The sequence below is a fragment of the Pristiophorus japonicus genome, chromosome 7 (assembly GCF_044704955.1).
Source record: "Pristiophorus japonicus isolate sPriJap1 chromosome 7, sPriJap1.hap1, whole genome shotgun sequence".
NCBI classification, from domain to species: Eukaryota; Metazoa; Chordata; class Chondrichthyes; family Pristiophoridae; genus Pristiophorus; species Pristiophorus japonicus.
Window position 1 is genome coordinate 204,916,805 of NC_091983.1, and position 18,673 is coordinate 204,935,477.

Consider the following 18,673-nt stretch of genomic DNA (forward strand, 5'->3'; position numbering starts at 1 on the left):
AGAACTAGGGGGCACAGCCTCAAAATACGGGGGAGCCAATTTAAAACCGAGTTGAGAAGGAATTTCTTCTCCCAGAGGGTTGTGAATCTGTGGAATTCTCTGCCCAAGGAAGCAGTTGAGGCTAGCTCATTGAATGTATTCAAGTCACAGATAGATAGATTTTTAACCAATAAGGGAATTAAGGGTTATGGGGAGCGGGCGGGTAAGTGGAGCTGAGTCCACGGCCAGATCAGCCATGATCTTGTTGAATGGCGGAGCAGGCTCGAGGGGCTAGATGGCCTACTCCTGTTCCTAATTCTTATGTTCTTATGTTCTTATGACATAGCAGGAGCTTCGGAGTAAAAAGGGAGGAAACTTCAAAGGATAGGGAGACAGGGACCTTAATAGTGTCAATAATAGAATTGCGATGGAGAGATAGAGGTTGGACATTCGAGATGAGCGAAGTTTCAATTATCCAAATGATAATTTCTCCCATCCCAATTTGTCTTTAAGTAGCTGAGGAACACGTCCGGGTCAAGGAGCCTGTCCTTCAGTACCTTTCCCAAACGGCCATTATATATACAGGAGCTTATACAAGGAGTATCAACAGGCCACCTTACTACGGAGGATCTCCGAGCCGAACCCAATCCTGTTGTGGCCGTTTTCAGTTAAGTGTCACAGTACAGTGATTGGAAGTGGGAAGCCAAAGCAATGTTACCTTCTCTAACCAGGTGTGGTGCGACCCACTGTCGTACGCTGCACCAATGCCCCAGGTAGGATCAGCTAGATATCGAAATCTGGGACTTTCCTGGTCTGTGCTGCAGCGGAAACCTTGTCAAAGCTGACCCAAAGTTAGCTCTGAACAGTATCACAATCAGTACTAACTTACATTAATCTTTCTTTAAGGATAAGTCTCATACTCAAATGTCCTGACTGGGAGGTAAAAGGGAGGTTGGCTGACAAGCTGGTGCTCTGCTTTTGTCTGATTATGATCAGTGTTTTTTCAAACACTGAGGAAAGTTGTACAACTGCATTGTAGAACCCGGTGTCTGGAGAATGCTTGGATGGTCTGGATCATCAGATGAGAAACTCCAGATGTTACAGTTTTGAAAACTCTGCCATAGATCATCGTTCCTCCCGCCACTGCAGGCCTGACCTGTAATGCTAAACTGTTTGTTCATTCGGATGGAATGTATCACATCAAGATCAGTCTCAATCCATGATTTATAAACTTTTGTCTTTCTTTAATTTTCTCTGCTCCTCCATGGAAAGCAGCATTCAGTCATAGCTGGAACACGTACCATAGTACCCTACTACTCACTCTATAGTACCTCACTGGTCTCCATATCATACATCATTGGTCACTCTACACTAACTCACTGGTCACTCGACAGTATCTCACCATCACTCCATGGTATTTCATCGGTCATATTACTGTACTTCACTGGTCACTCTACACTATCTCACTGGTCACTCTACTGTATCTCATTGGTCACTCTACACTATCTCACTGCTCATTCTACACAATCTAACTGGCCTTTCTACACTATCTCACTGGTCACTCGACAGTATCTCATTGGTCACTCTACAGTATCTCATTGGTCATTCTACTGTACTCACTGGTCAGCACTTTATAGTCCCCAGGGGTATTCAACATTCAGGAAGGATAGACAGAAAGGAAAAGGAGGTGGGGTAGCGTTGCTGGTTAAAGAGGAAATTAACGCAATAGTAAGGAAGGACATTAGCTTGGATGATGTGGAATCTGTATGGGTGGAGCTGCGGAATACCAAAGGGCAAGAAAACGTGAGTGGGAGTTGTGTACAGACCACCAAACAGTAGCAGTGAGGTTGGGGACAGCATCAAACAAGAAATTAGGGATGCCTGCAACAAGGGTACAGCTTTAATCTACATATAAATTAGGCTCACAAAACTGGTAGCAATACGGTGGAGGAGGATTTCCTGGAGTGTATTAGGGATGGTTTTCTAGACCAATATGTCGAGGAACCAACTAGAGGGCTGGCCATCCTAGACTGGGTGATGTCTAATGAGAAAGGACTAATTAGCAATCTTGTTATGCGAGGCCCCTTGGGGAAGAGTGACCATAATATGGTAGAACTCTTTATTAAGATGGAGAGTGACACAGTTAATTCAGAGACTAGCGTCCTGAACTTAAAGAAAGGTAACTTCGATGGTATGAAACGTGAATTGGCTAGAATAGATTGGCAAATGATACTTAAAGGGTTGACGGCGGATAGGCAATGGCAAACATTTAAAGATCACATGGATGAACTTCAACAATTGTACATCCCTGTCTGGAGTAAAAATAAAACAGGGAAGGTGGCTCAACCGTGGCTAATAAGGGAAATTAAGGATAGTGTTAAATCCAAGGAAGAGGCATATAAATTGGCCAGAAAAAGCAGCAAACCTGAGGACTGGGAGAAATTTAGAATTCAGCAGAGGAGGACAAAGGGTTTAATTAGGAGGGGGGAAATAGAGTATGTGAGGAAGCTTGCTGGGAACATAAAAACTGACTGCAAAAGCTTCTATAGATATGTGAAGAGAAAAAGATTAGTGAAGACAAATGTAGGTCCCTTGCAGTCAGATTCAGGTGAATTTATAATGGGGAACAAAGAAATGGCAGACCAGTTGAACAAATACTTTGGTTCTGTCTTCACGAAGGAAGACACAAATAACCTTCTGGAAATATTCGGGGACCGAGGGTCTAGTGAGAAGGAGGAAATGAAGAATATCCTTATTAGGTGTGAAATTGTGTTAGGGAAATTAATGGGATTGAAGGCTGATAAATCCCCGAGGCCTGATAGTCTGCATCTCAGAGTACTTAAGGAAGTGGCCCTAGAAATAGTGGATGCATTGGTGATCATTTTCCAACAGTCTATCGACTCTGGATCAGTTCCTATGGACTGGAGGGTAGCTAATGTAACACCACTTTTTAAAAAGGGAGGAAGAGAGAAAGCAGCTAATTGTTGACCGGTTAACCTGACATCGGTAGTGCGGAAAATGTTGGAATCAATTATGAAAGATGAAATAGCACCACATTTGGAAAGCAGTGACAGGATCGGTCCAAGTCAGCATGGATTTATGAAAGGGAAATCATCTCGAATTTTTTGAAGATGTAACCAGTAGAGTGGACAAGGGCGAACCAGTGGATGTGGTGTATTTGGACTTTCAAAAGGCTTTTGACAAGGTCCCACACAAGAGATTGGTGTGCAAAACTAAAGCACATGGTATTGGGGGTAATGCACTGATGTGGATAGAGAACTGGTTGGCAGACAGGAAGCAGAGAGTCGGGATAACCGGATCCTTTTCAGAATGGCAGGCAGTGACTAGTGGGGTGCCACAGGGCTGAGTGCTGGGACCCCAGCTATTTACAATATACATTAATGATTTAGATGAAGGAATTGAGTGTAATATCTCCATGTTTGCCGATGACACTGAATTGGGTGGCGGTGTGAGCTGTGAGGAGGACGCTAAGAAGCTACAGGATGATTTGGACAGGTTAGGTGAGTGGGCAAATGCATGGCAGGTGCAGTATAATGTGGATAAATGTGAGGTTATCCACTTTGGTGGCAAAAACACGAAGGCAGAATATTATCTGAATGGCGGCAGATTAGGAAAAGGGGAGACCTTGGTGTCATGGTACATCAGTCATTGAAAGTTCGCATACAGGTACAGCAGGCAGTGAAGAAGGCAAATGGTATGTTGGCCTTCATAGCTAGGGGATTTGAGTATAGGAGCAGGGAGGTCTTACTGCAGTTGTACAGGGTCTTGGTGAGGCCTCACCTGGAATATTGTGTTCAGTTTTGGTCTCCTAATCTGAGGAAGGACATTCTTGCTATTGAGGGAGTGCAACAAAGGTTCACCAGACTGATTCCCGGGATGGCAGGACTGACATATGAGGAGAGACTGCATCGACTGGGTCTGTATTCACTGGAGTTTAGAAGGATGAGAGGGGATCTCATAGAAACTTATAAAATTCTGATGGGACTGGACAGGTTAGATGCTGGAAGAATGTTCCCGATGTTGGGGAAGTCCAGAACCAGGGGACATAGCCTAAGGATAAGGGGTAAGTCATTTAGGACTGAGATGATGAGAAACTTCTTCACTCAGAGAGTTGTTAACCTGTGGAATTCCCTACCGCAGAGAGTTGTTGATGCCAGTTCATTGGATATATTTAAGAGGGAATTAGATATGGCCCTTACGGTTAAAGAGATTATGGGATATTGAGAGAAAGCAGGAAAGGGGTACTGAGGTGAATGATCAGCTATGATCTCATTGAATGATGGTGCAGGCTCGAAGGGCCGAATGGCCTGCTCCTGCACCTATTTTGTATGTTTCTATGTTTCTATGTTACTTCACTGGTCATTCTATCGTAACTCACTGGTCACCGTATAGTAATTTTCTCAGATGAACATTATTCACGAATAGCCTAGTTGGTGAGCGCTGATAGGCCTTGAGCTGTGGAGGTGGGAGTGCGGGGATTGTGAGAATGGGTTCACAGCTTGGCCTGATCTTGTCTTCTCCTGATAGCCACAAGTGTGCACTTTCCAGCAGGAGCCACTAGATAGCGATGAGTTCCAGGACACCTGTCTGATGTTTCCTCTCCCTAATGCAAGGGCACCGGGACCAATTGTAGAAGGAGGGGACAATGCCATCCATCTGGCTGAGGTTAGTGAACTAATCACACTCCAATAATTGAACTCGGTCCTTCCTGGCCTGCCTAGCTCAGTGCCACACCAGGCTGTGTATTTATCAGCAGAGCCATCAAGCGAGCTCCAGGATTGGGTTTTGTTCATTCATAATTTATCAGGACAAGACTGGATCAGTCTGCGATTTGAACAGTTGGGGAATTGGTGGCTCACTCCCAAAAATTGCAGGATGTTTAAACTGCAACCATCAAGTTTCCTATAGGTTATCTGTAACTTTTCACTGTTAACTGCTCCCAAGGCCCTTGTTACGTTTAGACTTTGGCCAGTCTTTGGCTGTGCTGTTTGACCGTGAGTTTGCTACTGGCTTGAAGCTGCACGATGGGCTGTGGCCAACAGCACTATGGTAAGGTTAACGTTATTGATACAACAGCGCCCCCTGGTGAGCAGCCACTTAAATTATTGCCCTATTTGCATACTCGTCACGATTGGTTTCATTGCTCATTCCTGGGAACTCATGCCTCTTCACCTCATTTGGTTTTGATGATGCTTATGCTGGTACTTATATTCACACTGGTGGGGGATTCCAGAGCAAGAGGACGTAATCTTAATATTAGATAGACCATGCAGGAGTGAACTCAGCACTTTTTCACATAAAGGGTCGTGGAAATGTGGAACTCTCTCCCCAAAAGGCTGTGCATGCTGTCAATCTGAGATCAATAGATTTTTGTTTGGGAAGGGCATCGAAGGATGTGAAGAAAAAGCGGGTAAAGGGAATTGAGGTTCTAAAATCTGTTAGTTTTTAGAAACAGCAAATTTGTCAATATAAAGAAAGAACGACTTGCATTTATATTGCAGCTTCCACAACCACCAGACGTCCCAAAGCACTTTACAGCCAATTAAGTACTTTTTGAAGTGTAGCCAATTTGAATGCAGCAAGCTCCCACAAACAGCAATGTGATAATGAACAGGTAATCTGTTTTTCAGTGATGTTGATTGAGGGATAAACATTGGCCAAGGCACCTAGGATAACTCCCCTGCTCCTCTTCAAAATAGTGCCATCAGATCTTTACCGTCCAACTGAGAGAGCAGATAGGGCCTCGGTTTAACGTCTCACCGAATAACAGCACCTCTGATAGTGTAGCACGCCCTCAGTATTGCAAGGGAGTGTCAGCCTAGATTTTTGTGCTCAAGTCTCTAGAGTGAGCCTTGAACCCACAATCTTCTGACTCAGAAATGAGGGTGCTACCCACTTTAAAAAAAATATTGATATTTATTGAATCTTATACAACATCATGATCATTCCATTGTATCATACAAATTCATTTTGTCCCTCTGCACAGCCGTTCCTCCAACACATATTAACATCAAAACCTGAAGTTTAATTTGTCTCCTGTAATATATAATAATCTATTGTACTATACAAATTGATCATAAAATACTATCTTTAAATTATTTTCTGAATAAAACATCCACAGAGCCTTATCTTTTAGTTTATATTTAAAATACTCTTTTAGGTTTATTCTCCTCCCCTTAGAAAACAGAGCATTCCTTCTTTGCATAATCACAAATCTAGCCAAACTGAACATTAAATTAATTGCCGCTCCATTGGACTCGGGCAGACTCTCCTGCAATCCACATCTCAAAATTGAGTCCCAAGGGATTCCCATTCTTGCTCTTCGGTCCTCACCCAGCAAGAAAACCTCACACAACTGTCAAGCATAGTACTTAAAATCCTTTAACTGCGGACATAACACCAGCAAGTGTTAAATCCAAGGAAGATGCATATAAATTGGCCAGAAAAAGCAACAAACCTGAGGACTGGGAGAAATTTAGAATTCAGCAGAGGAGGACAAAGGGTTTAATTAAGAGGGGGAAAATAAAGTACGAGAAGAAGCTTGCCGGAAACATAAAAACTGACTGCAAAAGCTTCTACAGATATGTGAAGAGAAAAAGATTAATGAAGACAAACGTCGTTCCCTTGCAGTCGGATTCAGGTGAATTTATAATGGGGAACAAAGAAATGGCAGACCAATTGAACAAATACTTTGGTTCTGTCTTCACGAAGGAAGACACAAATAACCTTCCGGAAGCACTAGGGGACCGAGGGTCTAGTGAGAAGGAGGAACTAAAGAATATCCTTATTAGGCGGGAAATTGTGTTCGGGAAATTGATGGGATTGAAGGCCGATAAATCCCTGGGGCCTGATAGTCTGCATCCCAGAGTACTTAAGGAAGTGGCCCTAGAAATAGTGAATGCATTGGTGATCATTTTCCAACAGTCTATCGACTCGGGATCAGTTCCTATGGACTGGAGGGTAGCTAATGTAACACCACTTTTTAAAAAGGGAGGGAGAGAGAAAGTGGGTAATTATAGACCGGTTAGCCTGACATCAGTAGTGGGGAAAATTGTTGGAATCAATTATTAAGGATGAAATAGCAGCGCATTTGGAAAGCAGTGAAAGGATTGGTCCAAGTCAGCATGGATTTATGAAGGGGAAATCATGCTTGATAAATCTTCTGGAATTTTTTGAGGAAGTAACTAGTAGAGTGGACAAGGGAGAACAAGTGGATGTGGTGTATTTGGAATTTCAAAAGGCTTTTGACAAGGCCCCACACAAGAGATTGGTGTGCAAAATCAAAGCACATGGTATTGGGGGTAATATACTGACGTGGATAGAGAACTGGTTGGCAGACAGGAAGCAGAGAGGCGGGATAAACGGGTCCTTTTCAGAATGGCAGGCAGTGACTAGTGGAGTGCCGCAGGGCTCAGTGCTGGGACCCCAGCTCTTTACAATATACATTAATGATTTATATGAAGGAATTGAGTGTAATATCTCCAAGTTTGCAGATGACACTAAACTGGGTGGCAGTGTGAACTGTGAGGGGGACGCTAAGAGGCTGCAAGGTGACATGGACAGGTTAGGTGAGTGGGCAAATGCAGTATAATGTGGATAAATGTGAGGTTATCCACTTTGGGGGCAAAAACACAAAGACAGAATATTATCTGAATGGCGGCAGATTAGGAAAAGGGGAGGTGCAACGAGACCTGGGTCTCATGGTTCATCAGTCATTGGTATACAGGTACAGCAGGCGGTGAAGAAGGCAAATGGTATGTTGGCCTTCATAGCTAGGGGATTTGAGTATAGGAGCAGGGAGGTCTTACTGCAGTTGTACAGGGCCTAGGTGAGGTCTCACCAAGAATATTGTGTTCAGTTTTGGTCTCCTAATCTGAGGAAGGACCTTCTTGCTATTGAGGGAGTGCAGCGAAGATTCACCAGACTGATTCCCGGGATGGCCAGACTGACATATGAGGAGAGACTGGATCAACTGGGCCTTTATACATTTAGAAGGATGAGAGGGGATCTCATAGAAACATATATGATTCTGACAGGACGGGACAGGTTAGATGCGGGCAGAATGTTCCTGATGTTGGGGAAGTCCAGAACCAGGGAACACAGTCTTAGGATAAGGGGTAGGCCATTTATGACTGAGATGAGGAGAAACTTCTTCACTCAGAGAGTTGTTAATAGGTGGAATTCCTTGCCGCAGAGAGTTGTTGATGCCAGTTCATTGGATATATTCAAGAGGGAGTTAGATATGACCATTATGGCTAAAGCGATCAAGGGATATGGAGAGAAAGCAGGAAAGGGATACTGAGGGAATGATCAGCCATGATCTCATTGAATGGTGGTGCAGGCTCGAAGGGCCGAATGGCCTACTCCTGCACCTATTTCCTATGTTTCTATGTTTCAACGGCCCCAAGTTTCCACACACGGCAAAACAGGCGCCCCTCCGAGCTGGGCGCCCGTTTTTCGCACCGAAAACGGCGCCTGAAAAAAAACGCGCTATTCTCGAGCGCTTTGCAGCTCGATGTCTGCTTGGCAACCCTGCGCATGCCCGTTGGAGCGTTCACGCACGCGCAGTCTGAAGTAAACATTGGCACTCGGCCATTTTAAAAAGTGCTGCAGAAAAAGTGAAAATTTGTTTATTGAACCCTTGCAAAGGCTTGTATTTTAATTTTCTTGATATTTCTGTGTGTGAGGGAGTGCATTCTGTAATTAAAGATAGACTGTGATAAACGGGACACATGCACTTGTTTGAGACTATTCAAATTCTTTGTAGCTGTTCAATTTTTAAATTTTTAAAATAAAACCACATTGCCCTTCCATGATCAGCACTGAGGCTTCTTGCTGCTTTTTCCCCCTGCCGTCGGTCGGCCCGACGGCAAACGGCTGCCTCAAGTACTGAGGCTTCTTGCAGCTTTCTCCCTCCCTCCCCCTCCCCCTGCCGTCAGTCGGTCCCGACGGCAAACCGCTGCCTGAAAGGCCTGCCTGAAGCACTTTCACACTGGTAGAAACATGGTTTATTTAATCTTTTCTTTGCTTATAAATTTTTATTCAGGTTGGATTTATTTGTATAATATTTGTAAAAGTATTACTAAGGATTTATTGTAGAATTTAATGACTTCCCTTCCCCCCCCAACCCCCCCACCTCGTTCCCGACGCCTAATTTGTAACCTGCGCCTGATTTTTTAATGTGTAGACAAGGTTTTTTCAAGCCTACAAAAATCTTCATTTGCTCCATTCTAAATTAGTTTGGAGTACGTTTTCAATGTGGAAACTTTCAAATCAGGCATCAGTGGCCGGACACGCCCCCTTTTGAAAAAAGAATTCTGTTCAAAAGTGAAACTGTTCTACCTGACTAGAACTGCAGAAAACTTAAATGTGGAGAATTGCGATTTCTAAGATACTCCGTTCTCCACCAGTTGCTCCTAAAAATCAGGAGCAAATCATGTGGAAACTTGGGGCCAAGTTTCTAATCCTACTTCTTTGTCACACGTGCTTCTCTCATCCTCCTTAAAACCCTCTTCAATAAAAGCACTAACCTTCTCCATCGCCAATTTGGAAATATCTTCTTTTGAATATAACTCTTGATAAAAGCTATTAGCTGCCTCCTTAATGATACACTCATAATAAAGGATGAAACTGAGTACTGTGTACAATGAGCAAGTGTGACCTTAGCTCCTTTAATAAGACCCCAGAGTGCAGGAACCTTGTGGGTGGCCTGCTTATGTACTGTGTTCCCAAGGGATGCTGGGATCCCTTGGGACTCGAACAGGTGGGCCCTCTGGTGGTCAGGTATCATGCAGGGATTAAATACATAACATCACTCCCCCATGAAGTCAACAGTACACTCATTTACAAAGTGAGATGATCTGGGGCTTTACGACATAACATCACTCCCCCATGAAGTCAACAGTACACTTATTTACAAAGTGAGATGATCTGGGGCTTTACGCACCCTTGTCGATCATTACGTTACAAATGCTGGTGTGGTTGGGTTGGTCAGTTCTTCACTGGGCTGTTGGGCAGCCAGCTTTGCTGGGCTGTTGGGGATGATGAATTCGGCTTCGTGGTCAACTGTGATGTTGGTTGCCACTTGTGTGTGTGTTGGAGGGTCAAAGTTGGTGGTGTCTTCTTCGGGTCGTTCGTAGCTGCTGGTGAACCGCAATTTGATTTGGTCCAAATATTTTCTGTGCGTTTGTCCATTGGCCAATTTGACCTGAAACACCCTACTCCCCTCTTTGGCTGTGACCTTGCCAGCGAGCCATTTGGGACCATGTCCATAATTGAGCACTAACATGGGATCATTGATCTCAATATCGCGTGACAAATTTGTGCGGTCATGGTACACACTTTGTTGATGCCGCCTGCCCTCCACATGATCATGGAGATCAGGGTGGACAAGAGAGAGCCTTGTTTTACCCTTTTCATGAGCAGCTCAGTTGGGGGAACCCCGGTGAGTGAGTGGGGTCTGGTGCGGTAGCTGAGCAGCACTCGGGACAGCCGAATCTGCAGGGAGCCTTCCGGCACACGTTTCAACCTTTGCTTGATGGTCTGAGCTGCCCATTCTGCCTGGCCGTTGGATGTGGGCTTAAACGGGGCAGATGTGATGTGTTTGATCCCGTTGCGGGTTGAATTCAGCACTGGTGAAGCACGGCCCATTGTTGCTGACTAGGACATCAGGCAAGCCGTGCATTGCAAACATGGCTCGTAGGCTTACAGACATTATTGCACATTCAATCCATTTTGAGTAAGCATCCACGACAACCAAAAACATTTTGACTAGAAATGGGCCCGCATAGTCTACGTGGATCCTCGACCACAGTTTGGAGGGCCACGACCACAAACTTAGCGGTGCCTCTCTGGATGCATTGCTCAGCTGAGAGCAAGTGTTGCACTGGCACACTCATGACTCTAAATCTGAGTCAATGCGGGGCCACCACACATGGGATCTGGCTATGGCATTCATCATTACAATACCTGGATGGGTGCTGTGCAGTTCACAAATGAACTTTCTTGGGCAAGATCACACGATTGCCCCACAATAGACAGTCCGCCTGCAGGGACAACTCGTCTTTTCGTCTGTGGAACAGCTTAATCGCCTCCTGCATCTCTGCTGGGACACCGGACCAGTTCCCATGGAGGACACAGTTTTTTACCAAGGACAGTAAAGGATCTTGGCTGGTCCAGGTCCAGATCTGATGGGCCGTAACGGGGGACTGCTCGTTCTTGAATGTCTCCATGACCATGAGCAAGTCCGCTGGCTGTGCCATTTCCACTCCGGTGGTGGGCAATGGCAGCCGACTGAGAGCATCTGCACAGTTCTCTGTGCCCGGTCTGTGGCGGATTACATAGTTGTATGCCGACAGTGTGAGTGCCCATCTTTGGATGTGGGCAGAGGCATTGGTATTAATCCATTTGCTCTCAGAGAACAGCGATATTAGCGGCTTGTGGTCAGTTTCAAGCTCAAACTTGAGGCCAAATAAATAATGGTGCATTTTTTTCACTCCATAGACGCACGCCAGAGCCTCTTTCTCAATCATGCTGTCGGCTCTTTCAACCTTGGACAGACTCCTGGACGCATAAGCGACTGGTTGCAAGATCCCCGATTCATTAGCCTGTTGTAACACACACCCGACCTCGTATGACAGCGCATCGCAAGCTAGCAGTAATCGTTTACAAGGGTTATACAGGACAAGCAGTTTGTTTGAACACAACAGATTTCTGGTTTTCTTAAAGGCAGCCTCTTGTGAATTCCCCCATACCCAGTTGTCTCCCTTGTGCAGTAGCACTTGCAGGGGTTCTAGCAAGGTGCTTAACCCAGGTAGGAAATTACCGAAATAGTTAAGGAGTCCCAGGAACGACCGCAGCTCCATCACGTTCTGTGGTCGCGGCACTTTCTTGATGGCCTCCATCTTGGCGTCAGTGGGTCTGATGCCGTCTGCTGCGATTCTTCTTCCCAAGAACTCGACGTCCTGTGCCAGGAAAACACACATCGAGCGTTTCAACCTGAGCCCCACGCGATCCAACCGACTAAGAACCTCTTCCAGATTCTTCAAGTGCTCAGTGGTATCCCGACCTGTAACCAATATGTCATCCTGGAAAACCACAGTGCGAGGAACTGACTTTAGCAGGCTCTCCATGTTCTGCTGGAAGATAGACGCGGCCGACCGAATCCCGAACGGGCACCTGTTATAAATGAACAGACCCTTGTGCGTGTTGATGCAGGTGAGGCCTTTCAAAGACTCCTCCAGCTCCTGCATCATGTAGGCCGAGGTCAGGTCCAGCTTGGTGAACGTTTTCCCTCCAGCCAGGGTCGCAAATAGGTCGTCTGCCTTGGGTAGCGGGTACTGGATTGCATTGAAAAACGGTTAATCGTTACTTTATAGCCCCCACAAATTCTCACCGTGCCGTCCTCCTTAAGTACCGGGACAATCAGACAGGCCCAGTCATTGAATTCCACCGGCATGATGATGCCTTCTCGTTACAGCCTGTCCAATTCAATTTCCACTTTTTCATGCATCATATACGGTACCTCCCATGCCTTGTGGTGGATGGGTCGTGTACCGGGAACCAAATGGATCTGCACTTTCGCCCCTGAGAAGCTTCCAATGCCTGGCTCAAATACGATGGAACTTGCTTAGAACCTGGGTACATGAGGCGTTGTCGACGGACGAAAGCACTCGGATGTCATCCCAGTTCCAGTGATTTTTTCCCAGCCAGCTTCTGCCAAACAACGTGGGGCCATCCCCTGGCACAATCCACAGCAGGAGTTCGTGTACTGCTCCGTCATAGGAGACTTTGACTTCTGCACTGCCAATTACAGGGGTTAGCTCCTTGGTGTAAGTCCTTAGTTTGCTGAATGGGGCTGAGTTTGCGCCTTTTTTCCCCCCAGTCTGTTGAAGACCTTTTTACTCATTATGGACTGACTTGCCCCCATGTCCAGTTCCATAGAACTGGAATACCGTTCAGTTCAACTTTCAACATTATTGGTGGACATTTCGTAGTGAATGTGTGTACCCCGTACACTTCTGCATCCTCCATACAAGTCTCCAATTCAGCCTGATCCACCTCTGCAACGTGGTGGTTTGCAGGGTTTGCAGGGTTTGCAGCTCGACTGCACATTCGCTGGAGGTGTCCCATTGTTCTGCAACCATTGCACACATAGTGCTTGAAGCGGCTTTGATGGGTCCAATGATCACCTCCACAGCGTCAACAAGATGTTAACTGCCTCGCATTAACAATTGATGGCGGACTCTGAGTCAACTGAGGTCAGGCCGCAGCAGCCAGCGTGTACATTTCTGCTCGAGATCGACGTTATTTTATGCACAGTACTGGCTGAAACCTCTTTACTCTGCGAAATCTGTTTGGTGTTGTCGCTGGTGGACATAAATGCCTGGGCTATCGTTATGGCTTTACTTAGATTCGGAGTTTCTACAGTCAACAGTTTGCGAAGGATTGTCTCATGTCCAATGCCCAGTACAAAAAAAGTCTCTGAGCATTTGTTCTAGGAATCCCTCAAACACACAATGTCCTGCGAAGTGCCTTAGTTCAGCGACATAGCTCGCCACTTCCTGGCCCTCCGATCGTTGACATGTGTAGAACCGCTATCTTGCCATCAAAACGCTTTCCTTAGAATTTAGGTGCTCCCGGATCAGTGTACACAATTCTTCAAAGGATTTCTCTGTTGGTTTTGCTGGGGCCAGGAGATTATTCATGAGGCCATAGGTTGTTGCCCCACAGACAGTTAGGAGGATGGTAGCGTTCTCGTCCCCTTCCAGCTCATTGGCCACGAAATATTGGTCGAGTCTCTCCACGAAGGCCTCCCAATCATCCCCTTCTGAGAACTTCTCCAGGATGTCAACTGTTCTTTGCATTTTCGCGCAGTTGTTCGTTACCTCGTCGCCAATTGATACACTCATAATAAAGGATGAAACTGAGTACTGTGTACAATGAGCAAGTGTGACCTTAGCTCCTTTAATAAGACTCCAGAGTGCTGGTACCTTGTGGGTGGCCTGCTTATATACTGTGCTCCCAAGGGATGCTGGGACCCTTTGTGACTCCAACAGGTGGGCCCTCTGGTGGTCAGGTATCATGCAGATTACAAGGGCTTAAATACATTACACCATAATCTCCCCACTTTCATTAATGATCTTTCTCCCAACCTTCAACTCTCCAATTAATGATAACCTTTGTCGCAACTTCTCTTGCTCTAGAAAATATCCAGTGCATCTTTCTCCCTCCAATGCATCTTTCTCCCTCCCATGCATCTTTAGCCTTTGCGCAGAGAATAGCCCCCTTGCATTTTTCAGTTTGCAATAATTCCCACTCTTCTTTTAAAACCTTCCACTTAGTCTCTGCTTCCTTATCCCCTCCGTCTACTGCTTTACAGATATCTGTGAACCTTCTGTTTATATTCTCTTCTGACGCTGGTTAGCTGTTGCTCTTTCTTTTTCATAATGTACCGAAAAAACTTTTACCTCATATTTGAAATTGTCCCACCAAATTCTTTGTTCTTTCAAGCATTCTATTATATTTAAAATCCCTTCTTTAAAAGCAATTTCTTTCAGGTACTGATTGTTTAAAATGCACACCCCTGGACCGATCTTCACTCTGCTGTTCCTAAATTTAAGAACCAAAGCCAAGTGGTCACTAAAAAACACTTTTTTTATATTAAATCTCCATCATCTCAGAACTTAACCCTTCCCACATTAAGACAAAATCTATTCGGCTCTGTTTTAAAACATCACTCACACAACCTCTTCTGGAGAACTCCCTTTTTATGGGGTTCCGATCTCTCCATAAGTCTCTTAAATTTAAATTTGTCATCATTTTCACAATCATCTCTCTGGAGTTATCATCCTTAACGGTCATCTGGGCTGAAATGTACATCAGAGATAAAAATACATTAAAATCTCCCACTATACAAAGGTTTATCGCCTCTGCCACTTCTGTGAATAACCACTGAAAAAACTCACAATGCTTGCAATGGTCATTCGGCGCAAAGTATTAAAGAGATCACAATTCAATTCATCCATTTGTACCTTTAGCTGTAAAAATCTTCCCTCTTTGTCCTTGTCCACCAATGCAACATTCTCTTTTATGTAGAAACTCACTAAAACAGTGTTATGTATTGATGATTGGGATCACCAGACACCAGGGGGCGCCACCAGGTCATCGGGCTGTACGCGCGTGTGCGCAGTCACTGGTATATAAGCACGGGTACCATGTCACACGGGTACTTTGTGCGCGAATAAAGTTGGATCAGGTTTACACCTGAGGCCATTTACAATAACAAGACTCTTGAGTCATTACATTTGGCAACAAGGTAACTTAAGAACCTTCGCATGTACAATGGGCACTATTGGAATTCTGGAGAGATTCGTGGAGGGTGAGGGTTGAGTGGATTTTATCGACCACCTGGATCAGTATTTTGTGGCAAACAAAATGGAGGGAGAGGCTGACGCAGTTAGGTGCAGGGCGGTTTTCCTCACCGCTTGTGGTTCAAAAATTTACGGCCTTATGAATAATCTTCTCTCGCCTTTACGTCCAATGGACAAAGAATATGGGGATTTGTGTGCTTTGGTGTGTGACCATCTTAAGCCAAAAGAGGGGATCATCATCTCACGCTATCGCTTCTATACGCATGTTCGTGCTGAGGGCCAGGCTGTGTCGGGATCCATCGCCGACCTACGACGTCTTGCTGAGCCGTGTAAGTTCGGGAATGTGTTGGAAGACATGTTGCAAGATTTCTTCGTGATAGGCAGCAACCATGATGTGATTTTCCGGAAGCTATTAGTCGAAGAGAAGCTGGATTTGAGAAAGACCATCGCGACTGCCCAGGCATGCATGACGACTGATGATAATTTGAGGCAGATATCATCGAAGAGTCAGAGCTCCACGGCAGGTACTGTAAACAAGATTGTGTCGTCTTCTGGCAGAGCTGCTTATGGCAGGGTCTACTCGACTGCTTGTGTGAAACCTGTAGCTGCTCAGAGTCTGCCAACTGGTACGAATCTAATTTCACCCTGTTGGTGTTGTGGGGGCAATCATCGGCCTCATCAGTATCGGTTTAAACAATACTCATGTAATGGCTATTCGAAAGTGGGGCATCTTCAGAGAATGTGCCCACAACTGAGCATGCGTGCTGCCACTCATCACATTGTTGATGATGACCAGTCTAGTGCTGGCCCGGATACACAACCCGAGAAGAAAGTGTATTCGTTCTTGACAAAGAGCCAGCCGATAATCGTTAATGTGAAGCTGAATGGCAGGCCTGTATCAATGGAGTTAGACACGGGTGCGAGTCAATCGATAATGAGCCAAAGGACATTCGACAAGCTGTGGGACACAGAGGCCTAAGCTGAGTCCAGTCAATACCAAGTTGTGTACTTACACTAAGGAACTCACACCGATGATTGGCAATGCAGTAGTCAAGGTGTCATATGATGGTGTGGTTCATGATCTACCATTATGGATCATGCCAGGTAATGATCCAATGCTGTTCAGCATGAATTGGCTCGAGAAAATCAAGTGGAACTGGAATGAGGTCAAAGCGTTGTCCTCGGTGGATGACACTTCGTGTGCTCAAGGTTTGAAGAAGTTTCCTTCTTTGTTTGAACCGGGCATTGGTAATTTTACTGGAGCCAAGGTGCAGATTTACCTGGATTCTGGTGACCCCAAGCATCAATACATAATGCAAGGAGTATCCGCAATAAGGTGGATGAATTAACTGTGCAAATAGATGTTAACAAATATGATGTGATTGGGATTACGGAGACGTGGCTCCAGGATCATCAGGGCTGGGAACTCAACATCCAGGGGTATTCAACATTCAAGAAGGATAGAATAAAAGAAAAAGGAGGTGGGGTAGCATTGCTGGTTAAGGAGGAGATTAAGGCAATAGTTAGGAAGGACATTAGCTTGGATGATGTGGAATCTATATGGGTAGAGCTGCAGAACACCAAAGGGCAAAAACGTTAGTGGGAGTTGTGTACAGACCTCCAAACAGTAGTAGTGATGTTGGGGAGGGCATCAAACATGAAATTAGGGGTGCGTTCAATAAAGGTGTAGCAGTTATAATGGGTGACTTTAATATGCACATAGATTGGGCTAACCAAACTGGAAGCAATACGGTGGAGGAGGATTTCCTGGAGTGCATAAGGGATGGTTTTTTAGACCAATATGTCGAGGAACCAACTAGGGGGGAGGCCATCTTAGACTGGGTGTTATGTAATGAGAGAGGATTAATTAGCAATCTCGTTGTGCGAGGCCCCTTGGGGAAGAGTGACCATAATATGGTGGAATTCTGCATTGGGATGGAGAATGAAACAGTTAATTCAGAGACCATGGTCCAGAACTTAAAGAAGGCTAACTTTGAAGGTATGAGGCGTGAATTGGCTGGGATGGATTGGCGAATGATACTTAAGGGGTTGACTGTGGATGGGCAATGGCAGACATTTAGAGACCGCATGGATGAACTACAACAATTGTACATTCCTGTCTGGCATAAAAATAAAAAAGGGAAGGTGGCTCAACCGTGGCTATCAAGGGAAATCAGGGATAGTATTAAAGCCAAGGAAGTGGCATACAAATTGGCCAGAAATAGCAGCGAACCTGGGGACTGGGAGAAATTTGGAACTCAGCAGAGGAGGACAAAGGGTTTGATTAGGGCAGGGAAAATGGAGTATGAGAAGAAGCTTGCAGGGAACATTAAGACGGATTGCAAAAGTTTCTATAGATATGTAAAGAGAAAAAGGTTAGTAAAGACAAACGTAGGTCCCCTGCAGTCAGAATCAGGGGAAGTCATAACGGGGAACAAAGAAATGGCGGACCAATTGAACAAGTACTTTGGTTCGGTATTCACGAAGGAGAACACAAACAACCTTCCGGTTATAAAAGGGGTCGGAGGGGTCTAGCAAGGAGGAGGAACTGAGGGAAATCCTTATTAGCCGGGAAATTGTGTTGGGGAAATTGATGGGATTGAAGGCCGATAAATCCCCAGGGCCTGATGGACTCCATCCCAGAGTACTTAAGGAGGTGGCCTTGGAAATAGTGGATGCGTTGACAGTCATTTTCCAACATTCCATTGAATCTGGATCAGTTCCTATAGAGTGGAGGGTAGCCAATGTAACCCCACTTTTTAAAAAAGGAGGGAGAGAGAAAACAGGGAATTATAGACCGGTCAGCCTGACATCGGTAGTGGGTAAAATGATGGAATCAATTATTAAGGATGTCATAGCAGTGCATTTGGAAAGAGGTGACATGATAGGTCCAAGTCAGCATGGATTTGTGAAAGGGAAATCATGCTTGACAAATCTTCTGGAATTTTTTGAGGATGTTTCCAGTAAAGTGGACAAGGGAGAACCAGTTGATGTGGTATATTTGGACTTTCAGAAGGCGTTCGACAAGGTCCCACACAAGAGATTGATGTGCAAAGTTAGAGCACATGGGATTGGGGGTAGTGTGCTGACATGGATTGAGAACTGGTTGTCAGACAGGAAGCAAAGAGTAGGAGTAAATGGGTACTTTTCAGAATGGCAGGCAGTGACTAGTGGGGTACCGCAAGGTTCTGTGCTGGGGCCCCAGCTGTTTACACTGTACATTAATGATTTAGATGAGGGGATTAAATGTAGTATCTCCAAATTTGCGGATGACACTAAGTTGGGTGGCAGTGTGAGCTGCG

General features: G+C 45.2%; 1 protein-coding gene across 1 annotated transcript in view; it reads left to right on the top strand.

Annotated features, from left to right (window-relative positions):
* Positions 1-18,673, top strand: part of plb1 (phospholipase B1) — a 326,472-nt gene that overhangs the window by 13,714 nt on the left and 294,085 nt on the right. The window contains exons 3-4 of the mRNA XM_070884250.1: positions 4,528-4,665; positions 15,655-15,831. Coding sequence (XP_070740351.1) covers positions 4,528-4,665; positions 15,655-15,831 — 315 coding nt within the window. The remainder of the gene's footprint in view (positions 1-4,527; positions 4,666-15,654; positions 15,832-18,673) is intronic.